At 32.0% G+C, this 25,922-nt stretch overlaps 1 protein-coding gene across 1 annotated transcript in view; it reads right to left on the minus strand.

Annotated features, from left to right (window-relative positions):
• LOC125062229 overlaps positions 1–25,922 on the minus strand; it is a 52,894-nt gene that overhangs the window by 5,893 nt on the left and 21,079 nt on the right. The window contains exons 5-19 of the mRNA XM_047668002.1: positions 24,630–24,786; positions 20,536–20,630; positions 13,948–14,111; positions 13,198–13,371; positions 12,448–12,568; positions 12,262–12,369; positions 11,940–12,086; positions 11,662–11,750; positions 7,207–7,372; positions 6,769–6,885; positions 5,725–5,851; positions 4,519–4,633; positions 3,450–3,520; positions 2,832–2,896; positions 410–543 (exon numbers count right to left, since the gene is read on the minus strand). Of these exons, the coding sequence (XP_047523958.1) occupies positions 410–543; positions 2,832–2,896; positions 3,450–3,520; positions 4,519–4,633; positions 5,725–5,851; positions 6,769–6,885; positions 7,207–7,372; positions 11,662–11,750; positions 11,940–12,086; positions 12,262–12,369; positions 12,448–12,568; positions 13,198–13,371; positions 13,948–14,111; positions 20,536–20,630; positions 24,630–24,786 (1,850 nt within the window). The remainder of the gene's footprint in view (positions 1–409; positions 544–2,831; positions 2,897–3,449; positions 3,521–4,518; positions 4,634–5,724; positions 5,852–6,768; positions 6,886–7,206; positions 7,373–11,661; positions 11,751–11,939; positions 12,087–12,261; positions 12,370–12,447; positions 12,569–13,197; positions 13,372–13,947; positions 14,112–20,535; positions 20,631–24,629; positions 24,787–25,922) is intronic.

Raw genomic sequence — 25,922 nt, forward strand, 5'->3', positions numbered from 1 at the left:
AATTTACGTGAAGTAAGTAATGTTTTTGTGTACCTTGATTACCTGATACCTGGAAATTGGCCGTTTGACCAAGCTAGCAGGTAGGCATACGATCATAGTACATACTAACACTACCCAATCGTCCATATTTCATCCGTCAGAAAATACGTGATGTCTGGCGGCCCTGGGATCTTGCTCTAATATCAAGACATGTGAATAACAACTCTGATTTGTTATATGGTTTTGTCTTATACTGGTAGAAAAAAATTGACTTACATAAGTGTTCGTATTGTACCTAAATGAACAAATAACTTTTGAATTTTAAAAAATTATTATTATGCTTACCTAGAAATTGGACCAACTGGAACGCGTGCCTGTTTACTATGCTCCAACCTAGGCCTTGGGGTTTTTAATAATGTTTTATAAGTACCTTAGAGAAAGAGTAATTGCATCTGGATTCAGGTCCGGATGGCTGCTCAAAACGGAAACATTGTTCGAATGGGGTGACAAGGAGTGTGGCGACTCGGGCGCTGGCGTAACATGGAGCGTTAACCCATCCGCTACCTAAAGCGCCCATTACACAAACACATTAGACATAAACGGACTGTGAATTTGATAACAAATCTTTGGCTTCATAACAATATTAATTGAAGCTATTTTAGAATATAAAAAAACGTAGATTTTTTTTAATTCACAATTCTATGATATTTTTATTTATTTTCTCCACATCACTATCTTTACAGGCTAACCTAATACAATAGTGTGGTCCTAAAATATAACATATCATAATAGAAATAAATTGTTCCATTTTGTATATATGTGTTACTAATATTGATATTTAGAAAATTATTTAATGTACGCCTGTAGTAGTACTGCAAGTAGATTCACTTCACATATACTCTCCATTATTTGCATAAAGCAAGTGCATTAGAAGTAGGAAATACCGAATTTCTCGTCAAACCTCGATCGATATCCAATAATATGAACCGGTAATTGGGTTTAAGCATATTAAGGTCGGACGGATTAATCCGTTACCTGTGCGTAATTTTAGTCGTACACAAAACATGTAGTTTACAAAAAAATTGTAAATGAAAGACATATTTTGTAAAGAAAAGCTCTTTACAAAATATGTCTTTCATTTAGAATCACACACGAATATCTCCATATAGTGCCCATAATTATAATAGTTTCAATAAACTTTCTTTTTGATTATTGTTTTCATTTCTGTGTCTTAACTAACATAATATGTGTTGTATCTATACTAATATTATAAAGAGGAAAGATTTTATTTTTTGTTTGTATAAAATGAATAGGCTCCGAAACTACTGGACCGATTTCAAAAATTCTTTTACCGTTGGCAATCTACACTATTCCCGTAGGCTGTGTTTATGTTTCATTTTCAAAAAAATTAGGGATGCTTACTAAAACTTCAATAATCTAACCCAAGGTGTAAAAAAATAAACAAAAAACTTCCTTCAATCGTGTGCGCTGCGAAAACTATTAATGATAGAACAAAATGATGTATTACAATTTTTCAGGACACGTCACTATCTATAAAAAATGTCACGACAGCATGTCTTTATCTTTTATAGTTACGTCACAATAAGCGTCCTTTTAATAATTTTTTTTTAATTAAAATACCACCGCTAGAAAAGGCTCTTGATTCGTACCTAGGTCTATTGATCCTTATCAAAATAATTACCAACGTTTCACATAAGCTACAATTTAATGGCATAATCACCAAAAAAGCGTGGTGGATTGGTGTTCTCCTGCCGTTTCTCTTGAATAGTTTACTACTATGTAATATAACAAAAATCTTAGCCACAGCAACGCTTGGCCGAGTCTACTAGTACTAATAAAAAGAAACATATCAAAGCGGCGGTAGTAAACATTTTGGGGTGATAATCTTGTTTGAATACTGCCCTGGTGCATTCATGTATTTCGGTAACGCGTTATGAATTCATGATAGATCTGATTTGTGTATACGACTATATCACACTCGTGAACGAGTGGTACTTGGTGACTGGTCAGACTTGTTTTCGTGTATGTAGTGATGTTAGTTATTTCGACTATGTATTTGCGTGTTGTTCCAACGAGAATGTAAGTGCTCCTATTTCACCATGTCTCCTGCTGATAGAGGACAAATCTTTGTTTTTAATATATCTTATTATTATTAACTAACTATTAACTACTTAAGATGTCATGTGAAACATGGTGTAATGGTTGCAGCTCCTTACAAACATTGTGTAAAACTAAAAACTTTGCGATTAAAAAGAATGGCGGAGAGTTTATTGCCAGTTCTTCTCTTCCGTTCTACGTCCTACGTCCATTGATTTGAGAACTAGCAGTAAAAGATGTTAATTAATTTTTGACGTTCATAAGTGTACATTTTGTTACCTATATGAATAAATGATTCTGAATTTGAATTTAATAAGTCACTTAATGCAAGCAGTAGTAACACAAGCCACTCTTGAGAATCTTTCTCTCATTGCAACGCATAAGCGAAAAATGTATGAAGTTGACTTTGAACGGTGGATACTGACTGATCAGCTACTCAATTTGGAATTTAATTAGGTCATGACATTGCATATAGTAAATACCACCAATGTGCATTAATTAATTATATGTACTTGATATTTCGGAATTATAATAATGACTTTAACTAACAGAGCGCCGCTTTATTTGAATTCTAACTTTTAAAATATCAGTAAATTCCTAAATAGAACTACATAATGTTAGATACGAAAACTAACATACGTTGTTGTATCGCGTTTTCGTGCCGAACCGAAATCATAATAAAACTTGGTTGAGGCCTAATCATACAGAAATTACAGTTATTCCATAAACATTACCAATGGTTCCTGTTCCGTTGGTGTTTCTGCCTCACTCACCACATTTACTGTGATTGATGAAACCGCTGAAAACAAAACAATCACCTCAATAAATATATTAGAAATTTACGTAAAAGGAATGGCTTAAAATAAAAACACCAAGATGGAATTGAAAGAGGTTGCTTAATTCTATCAAAAGAACTTATAGAGTTCACAACAATCGGTAGAATTTTTTTTTAAATTTTCAGCTTAAAGCTATAACTGAAATAATACACAAATCAGAAGCAGATCATATCATGCATATTTATACTATATTCGATGGAGGTTCAGCATTCGTATACAAATCCTTCGAAGACATTTAGCAGCGCACCAAAAGTTAACAAGCTGTGTTTTAAAGGAACAGGGGTTTGCCTGCATCTCGCAAGACGAATATAAGGAGACTAATCAGAGACAGAAAATAAGACATGCCTTTCTACTCTTTAACTGAAGATAAAGGGAGAGAAAGGTACTCGTGACTCACCCAAACTTCTGGGGCTAAGTGACCGATCGAAGTTCTGCTGCCTACTTAGAGGCCTACCTCTGGATGCCGGCGGATTTCTGTGGCATACTTAAAATATTAAAATTTAATTATGTACTTACGGTGTTCAAGAGAGCCGGCTGCTCGGTTTATTTTGCTTGGCCCGGGGTGAGGTTCGTCACGGGATGCGGCACTGTTAATTTGGATTAATTTCAACTATTAAGGATAAGGTACATCGCAAGCGGAAATGGATACTATCGCAGCGACAGTTTGTGTGACTAAGGTTTTATGGGTAATATCAGACATACACATGTGAATATTTTTTATAAATAGAATGGTTTATTGTTTAATGATTTATTTTTAACTAAATATACAGTATTTAGGTACATCTTAACCTACATAATAATAGTAGTTATCTACCATTTGGAGTAATGACTCTTGGTCCGTGGGGTTTAAGTGAACAGGCGCGAATGAAAGGTTTAAGTTGGCGCCTGGTAGGCAGTAGCGGTGACTCCAGAGCTGGTGCTTTAATAAGTATCGCAATACACAGAGGAAATGATGCCAGCATTTGTCAGAGGGAGCAAACTTTTAAAATATGTTTTATTTTTTTATTTATAATTTTTTATTATTATTAATATGTAGGTTAAGAATATTGTAATTAATGTATAAGTAATACAACACAATGTTTCATAAAACATTTCAAACCATATTATCCTAAAACATATATCTCAGTCTTGTAAAATTAAATACCTTTATGAAACTCTTCAGTTCATAGTGAAATCTTTAAACATATTGTTACGAAGACGGATTCAATGAAAGGCTTTCAAGATTTTTCTAAAAATTTGTTTAACAATACGTGTTCAGGAACTGAAATGTGGGAAATATGCTATAACAAACACACACATGTACATATGTAAAGTTACCCTCGTTATCGCGAGGCTGAAACATTTTTTTCTTGCCTTTTCTGAGTAGTCCCTGTTACAGTTTTTAGGAGTGGTTATATCGCTTTGGTAAAGGAATAGTGACTAGGACGGAATGAACTTTCAGACAGAACTTTCTAAATAAACGCTTAACTCTTTAAGCATTTATTATTAAAAATACCGATTATGATTGAATTAAAAAGATATGGCATAAATAAAAAAGTTAACGGATCCACCACAGTAAATAAAAACGCTAAGCCGATATATATACCTGAGTGATTGCTGGAAACTGGATAAACGAGATTGTCGTGAACTGGCTGTTGATAACCGATGCATATAGTGTCTCTGATTGCCAATTCGGCTATAACTGGCGACATCCCCGGGAGCTAAAACAAAGCGCTTTCCAAAGTCAAATAACACACAAAAAACAACAACTGTCCGCAAAAATGCAAAATGGTTATGTTATCCAGCGTGGATTTTCAGCATTGGAACTCTTAAACACCAGCCATATCCAATTATATGATTTTAATATAGATTCCAATATCTTAAGCTACCTTAGTAGTGAAGATAATGATGTTTTATTAACATTAATGTAGAGTAATATTCCCTATGCCCTACTACGTTCAATTTATTTGTATTGTTTAAACTAAAGCACTGGTCGGTCTTTGGAAAGAAGACGAATCGAAACAGTACGGTAATTTACGTAAATCGATGATGTTTTTTCAATGTAATTTATTTAAAAACCAACCAAATAAATTGAACAAGTATCAAACGCATGGCTCCCTTGTCTGTCGGGCAATGAGCCAGAATGGAGTAATATAACTAAATTATTTTAAAGATGAACCATCAGGTCACCGTCTCGTCAGTGTACCTGCCTTGCGATTCTGTAACACACTTTTCGAACTCACACAGCGGTTTTCGCAGCGGCGGTCGCGCTCAAATCAGTCGTGAAGCAGTCATTTTATGATTTGGCATTCTTATAAGGTCCCTCCTTGTAGTTTATTGTTTATCAGAATTCCAAATCGTAAAACGACTGCTTTACGACTGATTTGAGCGCGACCGCCGCTGTAAAAACTGCTGTGTGAGTTCGAAAAGTGAGTTACAGAATCACAGGGCTGTTTCTTGGTTATCTTTAGGTAAGGAAGTCTCTGTCGCGCTGTCAAGGTGTTAGGAATCGAGGTAAGATAACATGTCCTCTTAGTAAATCAAGACATGATGTAGTTATGGTTTTAACGTTGACAAGGTGACACTCCCCCCTGATGCCAAGTCTCTTTAGAGTATAATTCAGATCAAATCAGATACTATAAAACCTACGGAAATCATAATTAGTGTTAAGCTCCGACTGTAAGGCTAAGATTAAACTTCTTAATGATTGATCTAGTAATAAATGCACATGTAGACAAATCGATTGGTTATTGATGGATCTTAAAATAGCAAACACTTATGTTAGATTAATATTATATGAATGTAAGCTCACCCTCGTTGGAATCGGTGGTGAATGATTGTGAACACTCATCAGTCGACACGCCCATGCCTCGGTGTAACATGCATGCAACTCGTTCACGAGCTTCGTTCTCAATAGCTATATCTTCAGCAGTCTTCACCTAATTATTAAGTGTGTTAAAGATTTGGAAAGAACAATGTCCAAAAGGCTCAAAGTGCTAATTAAATACAATAGGAAATCTGTCCATTAATTTTCTCATAATTATCAAATAAATTAGAATAATTTATAACGGTTGAGACTCTTGTCGTAAGATTAGAAATGACAGGTATTAATTAGATGTTACGTTACGTTACGATGTACGAATTCAACTATTCAACAATCAAATATAAGTTGTCATTTTTAACACTAACTATTTGTAACAAGATAAGATGAAGATGAGAGAAATGTACCATGGGAAAGATTAGTCACTCATAACCAATTTGTACCAACTGTAGTTTGTTTAAGATAAAGATTATTATTATTTAGTATGCATTATTCAACGTAATCTACGTTGTGTGTTTTAAAAATTATCTAGGCTCACACAATTAGTAGTGTTTTAAGTTTTCTCATGCTACAATTTGTGTTTTAACTACTGGTCTCATTAATAAACGTTGTTCTTCAATGTTTTGTCACGTTGATTTATTTTGAAAGTGATATGAGACAAAAGCTGCTTCAGGGTTATATTATGAAAGTTTATATCTAAAAGTATTATTTATATAAAAATACATAGTTAAATTAAGTATTTGGACTAATCCATAAAATCGAAGTGAATTTGGATTGAGTACTTATAATAGAGTACTAGCGTACTAAGTGTATGTGAAAAAATGTTATCCGAGGAACTGGCTGGTTAGTGGATGCCATCGTTAGAATGTTCACAATATTTTTCAAAAACATCACGACCAAAAGTTTACAACTATAACCACACTAACGAAGGTTTTAGATAACGAATACAGGTGAACAACTTTGCATGATGCTATGATAAAATAATACAAGTTAGGGTAACATATTGTTAATATAATATAAATCTATTGACATTACCTTCATAGGATATGCTTCACTCGATTCTATCTCACTTAGCTCGCGCGATGGATTTATGGCTGCCCAAGTTATTAATGCGTGGGAAAGTCGAGCTTCTTTAATTTTTACTTCTAAGGTCTGTAAATAAGATAGGTGTAGTCAACCGTTCTTTATGTAACAGGTTTCGACAAGTTAATCAACATTAAATATCGTTTCATAATTTTCATTAAATAAATATTTACATTACAATAAGTACATTTATTAATATAAATCTTAATTGTGTTGAAGAAGTTGTCAAAGAAGTGAGAAAAATGAATAAATTAAACTGCAGTTTATTGGATTGCAATAAAATATGCATTATTTTATTACGAACGTTCCGAGTTTATAAGTGAATTTTATACAGCCTCCTATTTATTGTACACAAGTGTGGAGCTATAAGATTATTTTTTAAATGTTTACCTTAAGTGTTTGCGTTGGAGTTGGATCTTTCGTAGATTCGCTTAGCGTAAAACATCCTATTGCTGAATTATATTCATCCACTATAACATAAATGAGACTATTTGACTGGAACTGGCTTTTTGCTGATTTATGCCACGTTACAAGTCTCTCCAAAAATATTTTGGGTCTAGAAAAAATGTATTATGTTAAAACTTACTAATAAATTTTTGTAGTAGTAGCGAATTCGTGTTTACCGCGAGGACCTGTCCTTACTACGCATTTATACGACCACAATGATACATTTATTGATAGTATGTGAATTATATCGGTTCGTAAAAGTCTGTATCATATATAGTCTAGTCGACAAGTTGAAAATGGAACAAAATAGAGATACTACTCTTAAAATTATGTGCGATAGCTCATTGGATCCGGAATGACGTCTAGAAAAATGTGCTAAAAGCGTGTATTAGCACATAAAAAATTGCAAAAGTTATAGACCATTAAAGATGAAAAAATAATGGCATTTAGTTTTTTGCCAATATTTAATAAACTATTAATATTTAAGAAATTTCAAATAAAGATTCTGAAAGAGGAGGAAATTTCTAATAAAAAACTCCTGACTCCCAGAACTCTATCTCCATTATTTATAATGTTAATTTAACGCTGAAAATAGGTCTGCGGTTGACATTTTTAGGATTCGCGCGTGGCGTCAAAAGCGACTACGGCACATTAATTAATTTATTTAAGGTATTGAATATTTTTTTTAAAATTTGAAAAAAATATGGTGTGTTCTGAACACTATAATCAATTTATTCCCGTTGAAAATTTTACTTAAAGTTAATTTTTCAACAAGTTAAATAATTGTTAACTAACGAAATTTTCTCGAACGACCGTCTTAATTGTAAGTGAAAAAAAATGTTTAAATAATGGTCGTAAAAATATTTCGCTTCGTAGAGCCTTTCTTACATACATACTTAACAAGATCGTGCCATAAAAGTTAAAAAAATATTTATACTTTGTTTATAACAATTTTTTTGCTTAAACAAAAACTTAAAAATCCATGTAATGATGTTAAAAAAAAATTTTTTTTCTAAATCATCATATAATCGTTTTTTTATTAATACAAGATATTTATTGATTTGCAAAAAAAAAAATTCCCGCCATTTGTTGATAAATTTTTTTTAAACAAATTGATTAAATCAATATTTTTAAAAAAAAATTTAACACAACTTTATTAGATTAAAAATTTTATGATTTTTAAAAAAAAAATTTTCCTTAATAACAATTTTTAATTTTTTATAATCGTTTTTTTTAATTTTCTATTGTTTAAATAATTAGTTAAGAAATTTTTTTTTTCCTAAAAATCATAATTGACAGTCTTCTATAAAGTAACAGAAAATTTTTTTTTTTTAATCAACAATTCTATTGTTTATTAACTTACCAATTTGTTATAAACAAATATTCAACTTTTGTTTATTTTTTTTCTAAAACTTCTAAAATTAACAAAAACAACCATATATAACAAAGTATAGAAAATTTTATATATATAACAAATTGGTAAGTTAATAAACAATAGAATTGTTGATTAAAAAAAAAAAATTTTCTGTTACTTTATAGAAGACTGTCAACTATGATTTTTAGGAAAAAAAAAATTTCTTAACTAATTATTTAAACAATAGAAAATTAAAAAAAACGATTATAAAAAATTAAAAATTGTTATTAAGGAAAATTTTTTTTTTTAAAAATCATAAAAATTTTTATTGTAATAAAGTTGTGTTAAATTTTTTTTTAAAAATATTGATTTAATCAATTTGTTTAAAAAAAATTTATCAACAAATGGCGGGAATTTTTTTTTTTGCAAATCAATAAATATCTTGTATTAATAAAAAAACGATTATATGATGATTTAGAAAAAAAATTTTTTTTTAACATCATTACATGGATTTTTAAGTTTTTGTTTAAGCAAAAAAATTGTTATAAACAAAGTATAAATATTTTTTTAACTTTTATGGCACGATCTTGTTAAGTATGTATGTAAGAAAGGCTCTACGAAGCGAAATATTTTTACGACCATTATTTAAACATTTTTTTTCACTTACAATTAAGACGGTCGTTCGAGAAAATTTCGTTAGTTAACAATTATTTAACTTGTTGAAAAATTAACTTTAAGTAAAATTTTCAACGGGAATAAATTGATTATAGTGTTCAGAACACACCATATTTTTTTCAAATTTTAAAAAAAATATTCAATACCTTAAATAAATTAATTAATGTGCCGTAGTCGCTTTTGACGCCACGCGCGAATCCTAAAAATGTCAACCGCAGACCTATTTTCAGCGTTAAATTAACATTATAAATAATGGAGATAGAGTTCTGGGAGTCAGGAGTTTTTTATTAGAAATTTCCTCCTCTTTCAGAATCTTTATTTGAAATTTCTTAAATATTAATAGTTTATTAAATATTGGCAAAAAACTAAATGCCATTATTTTTTCATCTTTAATGGTCTATAACTTTTGCAATTTTTTATGTGCTAATACACGCTTTTAGCACATTTTTCTAGACGTCATTCCGGATCCAATGAGCTATCGCACATAATTTTAAGAGTAGTATCTCTATTTTGTTCCATTTTCAACTTGTCGACTAGACTAATACATATGTATATTAATAATGATAGAAGGGTGAGTGGAAAAATAGAAATGGTAGGGGAGCCCACGATGCTAAATGGGGATTTACTCGAGCGTCGTAGAGACCTATTGGGATGCAAAGCTTAGATAAAAAGAAGAAAAAAATGTTATATGATAAATTCCTTTTCATCGGTGGGGGAAGCGGCTATAGATAGTTAAATATGTAAAAAAAAACTGTTGCATGGACATCCTCGAGCGCGTCAGATATTGATAGCATCTATGCCCTACGTATTTTTAATAATGTACGTATGTTAATCTGATCGTTTGCATGATGCGGGTGGTTGTATTTAAGGGTTGAAAATGAAAAAAAAAAAAAATATCGAGCGCGTCAGATTTTCTAAGGGAGTGTTAAGTGCACCAAAAAAAAGCTCTCATTCACTAATCTGACGATTTCGATGGGACGCAAACCCACGGCCATTTTCATAATATGCAAAAAAAAATCGCAATTTTGAAATACTCAAGCGCGTCAGATTAAGATATATGTGGTTCATCTTTATGTTCTAAACGTACTGTCTCATAATCTGACGATTATCTAGAGGGATTCGCCTGACCTGACAAAAATTTTTTAGAAAAACGATTCACCGAAAGGGCCATACCTGCAACTTCCCGCTACTTCCATTCCTGGGCGCTTAAAATTGATATTTTGAGCTCGCTGAGTTCAAAGAAATAACATGTCTATGCATTTGAGCTCTCCCAGCTCGAAAGTCTGATAGAATTTTCATAGAACACTATTTTTGGAATTTTCAAACCGCAATAACTTTTGAATGGATCAAGCAATTTTCACGCGGTTGGCGGCATTCGACGCAGTTTTATCATCATCATAAGTAATTTTGCAATTTTAATTGATAGAACCACAAATTTCGGAGTAATCCCGAAAAAACACTTTTTCGGGTTTCTTTCGTTCCCGATATCTCTCGAACTAATCAACCGCTTTTGACGAGCTTGGTGGCGATCGACGTGGTTTTTCAAGCTCAAGGGCGGATTAGTTTTTGAAGTTGAACAATAAAGATACCACTTAAAAAAAAAATATTTCTTATTTTTTTAAGATTTTTCAAAATTTCTCAAAATCTATCGGTCCGAATCAGTTCAAATTCACAGGAAATGTAATTTTGAGGGAAATATTTAGAACGCCGTTTAGTAGATTCCGATCGGTTAAAGGAAATGTAGGCATCACGCAGCTGCACGCATTTAACTTTATCGACGATTTTTTGTTATTTCGGCTTGCGGAAATCGTCAGATTATATATTTTTCATTATTCTTGAATTATTTCCTTCAAAATAAAAAAAAAATTAGCTACGCTCGAGAATGTCGAGATGACGGTTTTTTTTTACAACTTTGTTGCCCTCCCCTTTTTTTCCGTCACTCTCAAATTGTCAGATTAGTGGAATATACACTTTTTAGGATGTAATTAACTCACCCTACCTTAATCTGACGCGCTCGGGAATTTCTGATGGTCAATTTTTTTTTACTAATCTGATCCTGTCTCCTTCACGGGCGGCCTTATATATGGGCCTCATATTTTGTGGAGGTACTTAACCGGGTACAAGGTATCCCCCTATATATTAATCTGCCGCGCTTTAGTAAATCCCGAAATCCCCTCTTGGGCTCCCCTACCAAAAGAAACTATTGTGCGTTCGAATGTGATTGGTAGAATCTTTAACTCACAATTACACTATACATAACAAAACGAACGAGACATTTTACTATACTATATGATAAACATAAAACATTTTTGCTATAACATACTTTACGTATAATTTTTTATCTAGGAATGCACGCTATTTCTACTTACCTTATCATTTTATACGGCAATGCATTTCCTTTTGACTGTTTCTTACAAATTAACATCACGTCCGTCAAAAGAAATAGTTTAATTTCAGCCTGTAATAAAATTATACCTTAAATGTGTTATTTTTTTATGTAATAATATTAATAAAAAGACATCGCATTCTTTGGATATATATAAAAGAAATTCGCAAAATAGACATTCGCTTTATCAGCCTTAATTATTAATGAAAAAAAGTTGGATGCATCCAAAATCGCTAGCAGTGAATAAATCGTAGTTCTTGCCTCCTTTCCTATGTTATCCTTGAACCTCAAATTACACTCGTATACTAAGTTGCGCAAAGGCAATTCTGTAGAATTAAACACGGATGCTTTTAAGTTTAACGAGCAATATGTCCTGAAAGCACGTTCCATTTCCTCATCTTTAAATTCCTGAAACAAAATATGATTGACTTCATCTTAGTCCTGTATTTGTTATGTATATTTGTTTATTAAAAAAATCAAAAGAGTAACATACTACTCTATGTATACCATAAAACTGGATTTTTTCTTTTCTTTATTTAAATCATTAAGGGTTCATGTAATTTACAAAAATAAAATATCTCACCAATTCGTATGGCTCAACAGAGTTTAACAACTCATCAAGTTTCTCTATTTCATCACGTTGACGCATAGACCGATTTAAGTCAATCACGTAACCTCTAACGAAATTTTCCTAAAAAAATAATTCAAATCATCGCATATACAAATCATAAAAATTGAGTTAACATTGTAGATAAATTCGGCTACTTACCATAGACTTTAGTGTAACAGATTCCTCATTTGATTTAGCGTATGCAACGACTCGACGAAGTATAAGACTATACTTGGTAAGCCTCTGCATAGGCTTAACAAGTAAGTCGGATAACTGGAGTCTAAAATAAAAATTGCACACTTAAAAGTATTAAACGTTGTACTCAGGTCAACTTCTTTAAGGCTAAGAATGTATAGTGAGATTATAATTAATGTGTATTGAATAAGATTAATTTACATGCTAATAAATAAATATTCGAGTATAAACATACTACATACTTTTTCATCAATCTATTAATATTGTAAACTAACAAGGACATCACAGGAGACCGAAGATCTGGCAGCTACCTCGGACAAAGAATTAGTCAAGCGATTCAAAGGGGGAACGCTGCCAGTATCATCGGAACCTTGCCTAAAGGGACTCCTTTTAATAATATATTTTAGTTCATGTTAAGTTTAGTTATTTATTTCAATGTATATTATTTTATTATTATATAAGAATTTTAGTTATTATATTTTAATTTTAGATCGATAAATTGAAATATAAACAAGGACTTGTAGTAATAACTAGTTAAAAATGCGTTAATTCGATATAAGTATAGTAGGTTACATTGAATATTGAAAAATTGCGCATTTATTTCACTAACACAATTATAACTGTTCTACATTTGAAATATCAACAGATTTGTTTATATACTGGATTTATTTCCGCTTAGAGTTACATACTTAATTTCTATTTTATTTTGTATACCTGTTACATGATTTGTTCGTATAGCACCAATTAAGGTACAGGGAAAATTCCGGGTCGTTTTGCATAAATCTCAAGTATGTCATCATTTTCGCCTGTTCACTCATATATTTTTCGTATGGCTGAAAGATCTCGTGAAAACGACTAAATCCGTCAGCCATTAATTCTACTTTATAACTGGAAATATATTTTATAATGAAGATAGTAAGGAGACCATTAAAAATTTTTTTTTTTTTTTACTGACAATTCACATCAATTGACCTAGTCCCATGCTAAGCTGGTGAAGCTTGTGTTATGGGTACTAGGCAACGGATATACATACATATTATAGATAGATAGACATATAAATACATATTTAAACACCCAAGACCTAAGCACAACACCAAATGCTCATCACATCGATGTCTTGTCTCAGCCGGGGATCGAACCCGGGACCCATGGATTCGCAGTCAGGGGTACTAACCACTAGACCAATGAGTCATCAAAAAAACCATTAAAAATGACTTTATTTAATAAATGTATAAATATAATAAGAACATATCGGAAACTAAAATTGGATTCTTTTTTTTTAATTACCAACGTGAATGAATTTGTATTAAACCATATTTTTACACCATCAAATAAAAGTAGCTCTTATATAAGCCCCTTACACTCTAGTCAAGCATTTTCAACTTTAAACCAGCAAAAATTTACTAAATTAAACTAGCTGAAATGCTGCGTTACAAAAAAATTGTTGATTTAAAAGTCTCTTACGGAGTTTTGTTTTCCACGGCATCTTTAACCATTGGATAGAATGTTATGTTCCAAAATACCAGATTGGCGTTAAGCAAATCTGGTATATTTGAAAATAACTTTGCTGTGTCAACATCCAGCATTTTGCCGCTGTCCTGAAGTGAGTGTGCTGCGGCAATAAATACCTGTAAATACAAATCTATTGTCTTTTCTGTAACCAAAACTACATATAATTCATATCGATTGTAGCCAATCAATAAACTGTGATTGCATATATGATGTGTAAATATTATGTGATCTTAAATATTACATCGATTTATTCACATTTCAACATTAAAATAACGTTGGAGGAAAACTTTGTTAACACTAAGTGCTTGCTAATAGGGCCCCGAATCTGCTGTTCGTTTATGCCGTAATGGGGCATGAAGTGTTCGTTTGGACAGTACTTTCCGTGTGGGTTTCATTTTATATTTATAAGGTCAGTCGTGATCCTACTAACCCAACACATCTCAAGCTCCGGAAATCGAGCCCAAAAGATCAAACGGTTTTCGTATACAAGTATACTTTAAGTGTAATATTTTAAATTAAAGATAACGCAAAACACTTGAAGTATTCCAAGGTCCATCGTAATTTTGCGTTACATAATACCTTTTTAACCTGTTCAAGAGGCCTTATTAAGTTAAAATTAAATGAATTAGTAATGTAAACGGCCCTTTGTAAATTACATTGTGTGACAAAGAGAAAATATGTAATTCATTCCTCTGCAATTGAAACTTGTTTTATTCTCTGTTCACTGAGATTTTAAAGAATTGCCAGCTTGAAATATAAATGAAAATATCCGTTCATTATTATTTTCACTACGCGACTAACCTGAATCAAGCAATCAAATCAATATATTAGTTTTATTTCTGAGCGATGAGTCACACATATGTAACTTCATGGTATCGATAAATGCATGCAGTCATAAATATATGTCACTTAGGTATAACTATCTAATATTATATATTGAATTTAGGATATTAGTGTATAGAGTAAAATGATCGCCATATTATCAACACGATTAGACGGTCTTCATCCATTCGAAAAGTTTTTTATTTAACAAATCATAACTGTATGAATTTGATTATTTTAAAATGCATATTTGCAAACCTCAAATTTATTTAAGACTATGTTTAGAACCGCATAAATCGTTACGTTATATGTACATAATTGTAATAATTTAAACGTTAAACGCTTACAAACAAATGAAAACGTTTTAAAATAATCAGTTAAATTAAAACAAGTTTTGCTTTATTGCAAGGTTACGCCTGATATATTTTGAATGAAACCTCACGAACATTATATTATTGAATCGGTTTTCATTTCGTGTGATTAAATGTTAACTGTAGTTATTTAACGTGATATCCCCTTAGGCATATGTGCGGAAACGTTCATAAAATACAGAGAGACGGGAATGGTAATTGGAAATGTTTCCAGCGTCACATTTTAATTTAAAAATTGCGGTCACCTTGTAGTGATATTTCATCTCAAACAAAATTTTCATCAGGTAAAAAGTTTTTATAATTTGTTTTTTAGGCAGTTTTAAAGTATAAAAACTTAGCAAAGTTTCCACCGGTTATTCATACCTTAAACGGTTTATTACAAGTTTTCACATGTTTAGTAGTGTTCTGCAAACCAGTGTCTTGATCTTTCAACACTACCCTTGGCAAGGTATAAATTACTCTTTTACTTCTTTATATTGGTTGCAACACCTACGTATGCAATCTGTGCCTACGAACCACTACGATAAAGTCATACCCTGAAACGCGCTAACGAAGTTATTCCGGCCCCTACGGACATATACAACTTCTCATCTGTAGTCACCGGCGCCTTTGGGCCAGTTAGTGGTTAGACTGTTCGAGGATACTCCCTATAAATTGGAGGAATCATACAGCATCTTTCCTCCACATATTCAACATAGGTTATTAACTCAATAGTCCAACGTTTGCATCAAAATCCAATCATAAGCTGATAGAGCATAGTCTGTATGTAATGCTCGGGTTCTTCCTATCGACACAATTCCGCAGACGGTACTTTTCCCTTAAATGACCTTGCAAGACCTCTGAAAACAGAAGATGTCCCTGGTGTCCGCTAATTACTGCTGCTGGTCACTCTTGTGTCTCGAAGACAATCTTATGCCTCGGGAAGAGTATGAAGACGGGTCTTTGAGGTTGCTATTAAACAAACCCAGCTTGTTACAGTTACCCAGGAAGTTTCATAATTTTATGCAGAATTGCTCCATTATATATACTCCATTGATATTTTGGATAACCTAGAAGTGAAATCTAGTAGATCAATGACTACATATCTTGGCCATATTGTTGGTATATTTGCCAAAAAACACGGCAATGCCTTGGAGGATCGCAGTGTCATATTTACTGAGCGACTGGACATGAGAGCTATGAGAGCAGCCGCGCATAGGCAGTGGCGCTAATACCTAGTTCATACTGTTTTTATATTAAAGTGCAACGACAAGTACAACACTTTAAAAATACAAATATATGTTATTATTTTTATAGTTCGATATTATTTTGCTTATATTTCTTTTTAGATTCTGTCAAAGTAAATAAAATTTTAGAGGGAATTGCTACTATCCTATTCTGTACGATTTGTCATTAAGATAATAATTTCTTATCAAATACTTGAAATTAAATAAAAAATTTGGAATGGTTATTGTGACGATACTTTGATTTACTGTGGAATCTTGAATTTCAAATAAGTTAAAATAAATGTAAAACGCGCCTCCAGAAAATGGAAAAGTTTCGCGAATGGTGTCACTATTATACGCCTGAAGGCATTTTAATGAGCACATTATATCTGTACGCCATGAGAACAAAGTGTATCATTAGTATTTTGTTGCCAAACGCGGCAAGCATAAGTTAAATATTGGTTTATCAAATGTATTACTAATAAAGAATAGCAAAAAAAATATTTTTAAATGTGGAGTCCCTTGTTACAAAGCATGGTTATTTTGGGATGAACCGTTATGCAGTTGACATGCATACATGACTTTTCAATTACATACATACCCGTAAATAAAACTTGGCTTCGATCTGGGGATGACGTTAGTCGAGTTAAGGTATGAAAATGTTCAATGTGACAGATAGAGACGCCTAATATGAAGGTTTTACTAACTTTTAAATATCTGTACTGAAAAGGATGGGATCAACTTAAGTATTAAAAGTAAAATACAACTTTCTAGCTCAACGGAAAGTTTTACTGCGATAAAGAATTCAAAGAAAAAAAGAGACGCTACGCTACGAAGATCTTCAAATTTCGTTGCTACGGCTACGAGTTACGCGACCGTAATCTAGAATTGATACAGTTTTTCGTTGTAGTACTTTCTTACTATGAATTATCAGTTTCTGCTTTTTTGTTTATATCGCTAACAATTCCGTAGGGATTCGTTTTGTACTATTTTTCAAATATCGATTCCATATCATACTCAATGAAAATGGACCATGACAGGCCTTTTTATCAGTTGAGGAGTTCAACTCTTATATATAAAAAAAAACTGTATTTACAAGCACGGTCAGTGATGGCACGTGGGAAATCCTTACAGAGATTCTGCGAGGCCGTCTTGTGCCATACAGAAGACGCGAAAAGGGACATGGGGGTCGATCCCCCATCCGTGTCGCCGTTCTACCGTGCAACGAATTGGCCAATGTGAAGTATGGCCCTTGCTGTGCCAAGGTCCAATCCACAAAATTCATGGCCATAGGGGACAGTGATTTCAGAGGCTTATCGCGTGGCGGGATGCGGACTACGCTGTTACCGTGTCCTGCCTCGGGCGATTGCTGGTGGCACGCGGGGTTTTGTCGTGAGTATGTACAGTAGCGAGTTCCACATGAACTCTTCATCCCTTAAGGAAGTCGTATCGTGAGGCACCGAGGGTATACATAACGCATTTCCCCACAAGTACAAGAACAAGTAAGTTAGTATATATTCTTAGAAAACAATCTCCACATCTAGCAAGCCGGACCGAGTAAGGGGTAACAGAGAGGAGTGGAACTGGGAACACCGGGGGTATGCTGCGATTGGCTCTCGGACGTGACGGACGCTTTAGTGTTTTATTTTTTATTGAGTGGTGTCAAATACTATTTCTGGTTGAGTATAATTTGTGGTAATTAGTTAATTAAAAATTGTTTTGTAAGGAATAAAACTTCCTAGGTTGAGTGTTTTGTTTCTTTTAATATTTATCGTTTGTGATTTCTAAGAATATTATAATTATTATTTGGCATTTTATAACTCTGTCAATATAATAAACCTGTCAAATATAAACATTTTTAGAAAAATAAATAATTTATTACATATAGCTGTTTTATACTATTGGATTTATTGTCCAAAGAAAAGTATGACCTGAGAGGAGGAAGGAAAGCTGATTAACGCAAAAAAATTCAAGTGTCAGTCCCCGGTGAAGTGCAAAATCGAGTTGCTAAAAACATAATTGCTGACCCAATTTGAGAAACATGTTAATTAATTGACTTGTGTACCATTCAACCAAAATGTATAAATTATTTTAAAATCAAATGCCTTTTTAAGATTTTTACTAACAAGCTAAATCATCATCATAAATTCACTCTTTCAACTAATCACAATACATCAGATAGAGACAAATGAGGACGTTAGGAGTTCAATTAGAATTTAACGTTATTTAAATAGTTTAAACGATATTACCCAACAATTTGTTATTGTTTCATCAACTCGAATTGATTTCCCGCCCCTTATTCCTAAAAACATTACCATGAGCTAAAGAAAAACAGCTGTTCTTTTGTTTAAACGGAAACTTCTAGGAACAATTCCCGTTCTCTACAAATCACAATAACAATAGTGACACCTATAATGAACATAATAATTGACCGAATTCGATACCGCCATGAGTATATAATAACTGAAAACAATTTTCATAAGAAATTAATAACTTTATGTCTCTCCCCCAGACCTATACAAGTTTAGTGGCGGTAATATCATTATAGAGAGTTACAGTCTAACGCTGGACGTAATCACATACACATAGACATATAGGCTGAAGGCCAAAATTATAAAATTTCGTAGCGGTTGAACGACGATCGTTGAGATACTTGTTGTCAAGTTCATGTAGAGTGCCTTCCAATTTTTCGTGACCTACTTCAACGTCCCTGTTCTAGATTCAAATATAAATAAATCCTTCCTTTTAATATTATTATTATTAAGCTTTTATTGCTGACACCCAGTATAATATATTAACATTATTTAAGTTACATAACGTAACTTAATCTAATACATTATATGACCCGTTTTTGGTAATCAGCGTGTCCTGTGACATAGGCCGATTCCAGCTGCTTCCATTATTTTCTGATGTTAGCTTTTCTTGTCCAAGATTCATGATATAAAGAGAATAGGAGGCACAAGCCTATGAATTCCTTTATTGCACCCTAAATATTTTACTCCGCCTACTTGGAAATGAATGGCGTAGTGACATTAAGCAATCCGCATATATATATCGTAACAGTACGTAGTCTTTAATAAAAAAAATGTCTATATATTTGTAGGTATTTAATCAGAAATAAGGCATAAATCCTAAAATGTGCACATTAGGAATTGTATACCGTTTAATAATGAAACTAATTGGTAAAAGAATTGTATAATTTGGATGTGGAATATTTTATGTGTACCAAGAGCGTTATTAGTTATATCTGTAATTGGAAAAATCCTATCCTTATAGAATAGTCCCTCTCCCTATAATACGGTGAGCGGGACCATGGTTGGTCATACATCTTACTCGTGAACACCGTGGATTTAATGTTACCTTTATTTCTTATTCATTTAATTTTATAATAATTGATTTACGATATGATGAAGAATAGTATTGATTCCAGCTACTTACAAATATTTTGTTCAAACTTGCCGATTTAAAAAATTCTTTTCGTCCGATCTACGCTTTGATTTTAAGGCAGTAAGTGTAAATTAAGAAGCAATTCAGTTTTAAAATAATATTTCTTATTCGAGTCAGTCAATAAGTATACATTGTGTTACCTATATAAATAAATGATATTTTGATTTGTTTTGATTATACATTTACAGCTAGTTCCGTATAAACATAGCATATCGTTCTTGAAGGACACAATCGCAGTAAATAGGGGTTCGATCTAATGTATTCCTTGCGTTCCGTCACCGAAATTAACCTTTTGTTAGCCTTAATACCGACTTTATATTTTATGATGGTGTTCAGATTCTATAGTACGTCACCCATTGTTATGTGATCTAATTTTATTTGGTGCTCAAAATGTATATATTATTTACCGTTTTTACTTAAACATTTTCCTTTTAATAGCGACTAAGTGTTGTAAGATTATGTAACAGTAATTAGATGTCCGCAATTAACAACTGCGTTGGTAGGATATGTTTTGATATATTAGAATATTGTGTTTTCAAACTTGCTATTTTTAAAACCATCTTGTACATGAGTTTTATGAAAAACTTTATCTAAATCTATATTCATTAATTGGTCAATAATTTTTAAATAAATATAGTTTTATACTGTTATTAGAACTAGATTAATAGCTGCTAGGAATGTCTACTGTCACTAACCTCAACAATCACCATCAAGTGTTGTATATAGTTCGCTTCTGTCTCCACCAACTCCCGAACAACGGCTTGCTTCTTTTGCTCATTCTCATCCAAAGCTGCGTAGATAAATGATGAATTAGTGATAGTACGTACAGTAATTTATAGTCAATTTAAATTACAAATAATAATTAAATTCTACTTGGAGTTCTAATGAAATTCCGTCATGTTTTTGACAGACGCTAGCCTCTTTATGATATAGTATATATAATATTACAAAATAAATGTGGTTATATAAAAATAAAACTGTCAAAACTCTCAATTGTAAGGTCATGCCTTTGAATCCCGTTTTAATTCACAAATAACCTAATACTTTTATATCTAAACATTGACGAAGTGCGTCACGTACAGAAGACTGTTCATCTACTTTTTTATAAAGATCCAAGATCCAGAGGCAGAAGTATGAGGGCTAGAAGTTTAAAGTGTTGTAGAATCTGTCAGAACATTCTTATGTAAATAAGTAACTGTCGTATTTTTATGGATGACAAAACTGTCCTATATCTACACTCTCCATGTCCGTACCATCTCTTAATTTTATTGCAATGCCATTACTTGGTGGATCGTAAAACTATTAGTAGGGCGTGAATTTTATGATTCTAACAACTTTTGTATATTGTTAAGAAGGAAGGTAACGGTTAAAATTTAGATGGTCTAATCTCGTTAATAATAAACAATATGTTTTAAATATCAACAACAATTAAGTAAACCAGATGAAACTTTCAAAAGTTCCTTTACCTTTCCATATTTATCCGTGTTTTTCTAAAATAGAGAAGATCTATTTTCCTAAAGGTGTGTTAAAAATGTCATTGATTAATTAATATAATCCGTAGTAATTGCAACGACTCTTAAAAATTTTTTTTTAAAGGACTGATGATACTATAATCAATATTATTAATTTAAAAATTGGACACATTTATTAAAACTATGTTTTCAATCAAATAAGCATTGTTGGCAGTCTGTATGAATGCACGAAAAGATTTTGAGCTTTTTTAAAATCTGCTCTGACAGCTCAAATTGATGCATGGCTTAATTATTCGCTTTTAGACTTAAAAAGATAAACTCTGGGAATAGACTAGGAATACAGACTTTAGCTACATGAAAAATATTCTCCCACACTATGGATTTATATAAAACAATGTTCTAAACTAAAGTTCAAAATTAATAAGCAAAAAAACTAACCATAAATTTAGCGGTTCCCAGTTATATTGGTATTTAATTTTCTAAAAACTTTTGCTGCGCGGGCTTTGGGAATTGCATATTTTTAACCGTTAACTTGCGCGCGTTTTTCACGAAAACTTTCCGACAGCAGAGGTAATGATTTTTATTTCAACTTGAAGGAAGTTTTCATACACATCTACAAATATTTATAAATATTAAGTCAATGTAATTTTCAAAATCAACGATTTTTCGCATACTACTCGTACTTTGTTATCTCTGATCACATGTCTAAACAAGTGATTCATCAAACAGACCCAGAAATGTGTGTGGCATTGGACCCCATTGCTCCATTCTCTCTATAAGAATTTTATCCCCAGTTATTCGGTGTGAAATATTCGCTAGCTATTAGTGTAATTAAAGGCATGACTTATTTTTATTGCAAAAATCTTTCATCGGTTATGACCCTACTTAACGCCTGGAAATATTAACGCTATGGCGTATCGATTAATTTTAGCGAGCGTTATAGAATTAGCTTTTGTAATTGTTTGCAAAGATTTATGTGCAGTTTTAAGAGAGTAAATTTTAAAATACTATTCACTTAAAATACTCTAAAAAGGTGTATTGCAACTACGCAGGCCTAAGGTCTAAGGTTTTATAAGATCGATCTTATTATTCCAAAATAGAAATAAGCCCAAATACTATATGCCTATACAGTTTTAAGAATTGTTCCTAAGCCGGGATCTCATCAGAGACTTTTCGCGAGACTTACATGAAAAGTTTGAAAATCAAACATAAAATTTTTCAAATTGGTCTAAGCCTCTTCGAGTACACAAAATGTGACGAGTTGAGAACCTTCTACTTTTTGAAGTTTGTTTAAATTGCTAGAAGATTATTGCGAACTTTGGAAGAAAGAAAGTATAATTAAAAAATGAAGGGGTATATCAGCGAATGTAATAATAATTAAGTAATATAATAATCACAACAAGTGAGTCTTCCTAAAAAAATTAAGTTATCAGTAAACATCGAGAAAATATATACAAAGACATGAGAATGCTAGAGCATTACAAAATATAATAAGGGGAACGAAATGTTCTGTGAAATACGTTTTACTCCACAAATCGGCTTTTGTGAACACAATTATTGTAGCAAAACTCTCCTATCGAATTCGACCGCTTTCAGCAAAACAATCAAGCTTTTAAACTTGACAGATTATAACATAATAACGTTAATGCGTAAATTTTACGCGATATTAAATTTGCGAAATATAATGGACTTTCGAGTTAATACGATAGTTTCGAAAAGAAATTGATAGTGATCTATATTAATAATGTAAATTGCTTAATAAATCTGTAAATATATAGCGAGATTATATTTTCTATATACAACATCTGTTGGACTTCTTATAAGAACATACGAGTATGAAAATCAACTTTTTTTACAACCGACATAATAGCTGCTAAATTAACATCGTTGCATAAAGCCTGTGTTTATTCCTCGTTAAACAATATCAGAAAATAACTTATAAATAAATGTTTAGAATGCACTTAACACTTAAAAGAATGTAAAGGTGAGGTCTGCATGGCTACAAGAATAATAGGAGTAGTTATGTTTATTAATGGGAAATCAACAAAAAAACTTTAATTACTAGAAGAAAAACACGACAGAAATGCCCTTAAAATTGATGATTAGTTCAAAGCACGTATATTGCTGCTAATGACTCCTTCATAAATAACCCCCATTTATTACACAATCGGTAGATTCTAATTAGCTGAGTACCATTTTTACTTTCTTAGATTTGAAAATGCCTTTAATAAAATATCTACTTTTATTTTATTGTATACTATTTACATTACAGAGACAAAATGTGTTTGATAAAGTCCCTTAGTATTCGTCGTTCGCGCGGATTAATTAAAAATAGCACGTAAACACATCGTTATCGCGTGTGCAGTTTCTAGTTTGATCCATGAAAAGAGATCTCAACTCCTATTCCTTTACAGTGATGCCGGTCATTAATGTTAGTTATTGCCTTTCAATTAAATTCTCCATCTACAGGGCAGTCAAAGCAGTTCAACGCTGATTTCAAAGGCATAAAATAGTACACTTCATGTACACTTCATACATAGCGCAAAGGGCTTTTACCACGCTTTTACCATATTATGACAGTGCTGATAGTATTTTTATTGCATTTGCATACTATCGCGATGGACAACGATAATGTAGCTATATCAATTCAACTACGGGGAAAATAAGTTTTATTCAAAAGTTTTCTATTTTAAAGTTTCAGGGAGACTCTTGGGCAAAGTATATTTTTCAAAGGTATATGAATACTAGAGAAAGCACTGATGCATGGCGCTTGTGTTTTCCTCGCACAGCGTCTTCAACCTTTTTACTATTAGAATGTAGAGTTTTCTTATGTTTTTGTGACAAAAAATACTCTATGAAGAGCCACAGCCATCAATTTAGCACATATTAGTCATCATTAAAAGTTACTAAATTGTTACAATGTGAGATATAACTATTGTCTATTTGACTTGTTGATAAAGTAAATATAAACGAGGAATGTGTTTTTTCTAAAGTTATGGTTAATAAAGGTTAGTATCTTTTTGCAAATAAGGAAACGTCTACGTTTCGGTGCAAGAGCCAGGCACACATTAAATTCTGTGTCTAAATCATTAATGTAACGTGAAATCAAGTATGTAATCGTAACTAGGCTGCAATCAGTAATTGGTACAAGTTCCAAGCTTTTAATTAAAAAAGTCCAGTAAAGCTAACAAATTATAATATTTTATTCACAAACGACATATGCAATTTGCTTTTGGCCTAAACGCTAAACAATTTTGACCTAGAATTTTCCGGTCTTATTATGTTATGAAAAAAGTAGATTTACAATTAATACTTACTTTTCCACTTGTAAGCCAGTTCTAGATTTCCTGATTGCTCTGACCACATCAGATAGGAGAACGAGTTGTCTGGAATGGCTGCTAGGACGAACCCTTGTAGGGCCGGCACGCCGCTTTTCGAAAACTCAGCTAAGTGATTTTGTAGCTCCAGGTGAGCCTGTATAAATATATTATATTAGTTATCGTTAAGATGATATGAATAAGACAAAAATCTTATTATTATAGGTTTATTAATGAATCCATACAAAAATTGGTTAGTTAACATTTCTTAATATGAGTATTAGTTGTGTTAGTATAAGTTGAAAAATTTAAGGAGTTTATTTAGTGGTCTAGTATTGTATGGTCTCTTTTAGGGAAAAAGCCTCCTCGTTATTTTTCCATTTCTCTATTTATTTATTTTTTCTCAGATTCTTCACAATGAATTGTTTAATTGTGTTGTTTTGTATGATACGTCTTACGTTGAAAGTACATAATTTTAATTGTTGTGACCTGGAGCGGCTTTTTTTATTATTTTCCTGTTATTCGTTTTTCATATGTAATGGAGGATGGTGTATCTTGTAATAAACAAGCATATTTTTAAAATGAACTTAAGTTTGATCTCCTAAAATTTCATAAACTAATCCCAGTTGGTTTATATCAGTAGGTATTTTCATATAAATGTGTTCATCATAATTCATTATTTATTAGCAAAGGTTATTAACACTACAAAAATATATACAACATAGAAGAGATATATACTATATTTTATGCAAAGGAACAATAAAATTGAACTAATGCACATTATTTGAATATAAAAACAATATCATAATTTGGCCGAAAAATCAGTTTTACAAGCTTTGGCTTATAATTCAGATAACCATCTGTGATAACAGCTATGTATGTTACGCTGTATGTACAAGTACACCAAGTACACCTAAACGTGGCAGGAAGCCAACATAGTACCATCAAAGCAGACTTAAATTGGCCGCGTTTATCGACTGACACAGGTGCAAATATATGAACCCAGGTCACGATTTTGTCCATATAATAAGTATATTTTAACCAATATCAAAGTACCTAAATATAGAAAATGAATTGTGTATTATTGTATATTAAAGCGGTAAAACGTTTGAAGTGTACAAGGTATAATACACAAATTTTAAATGAATAGACATGTTTTCGGCTTGTCTTAAGTAGTTGCCAAAGAATAAAGCCGGTAGAACCTGCAACGCCTACATAACACAGATTGTTCATAAACTTTTCCATAAGTCACTATAGCATAGCCATAAAGGTGAAAATGAAAGCTTATTCTGC

Source organism: Pieris napi, chromosome Z, assembly GCF_905475465.1.
Source record: "Pieris napi chromosome Z, ilPieNapi1.2, whole genome shotgun sequence".
Taxonomy (NCBI): Eukaryota; Metazoa; Arthropoda; class Insecta; order Lepidoptera; family Pieridae; genus Pieris; species Pieris napi.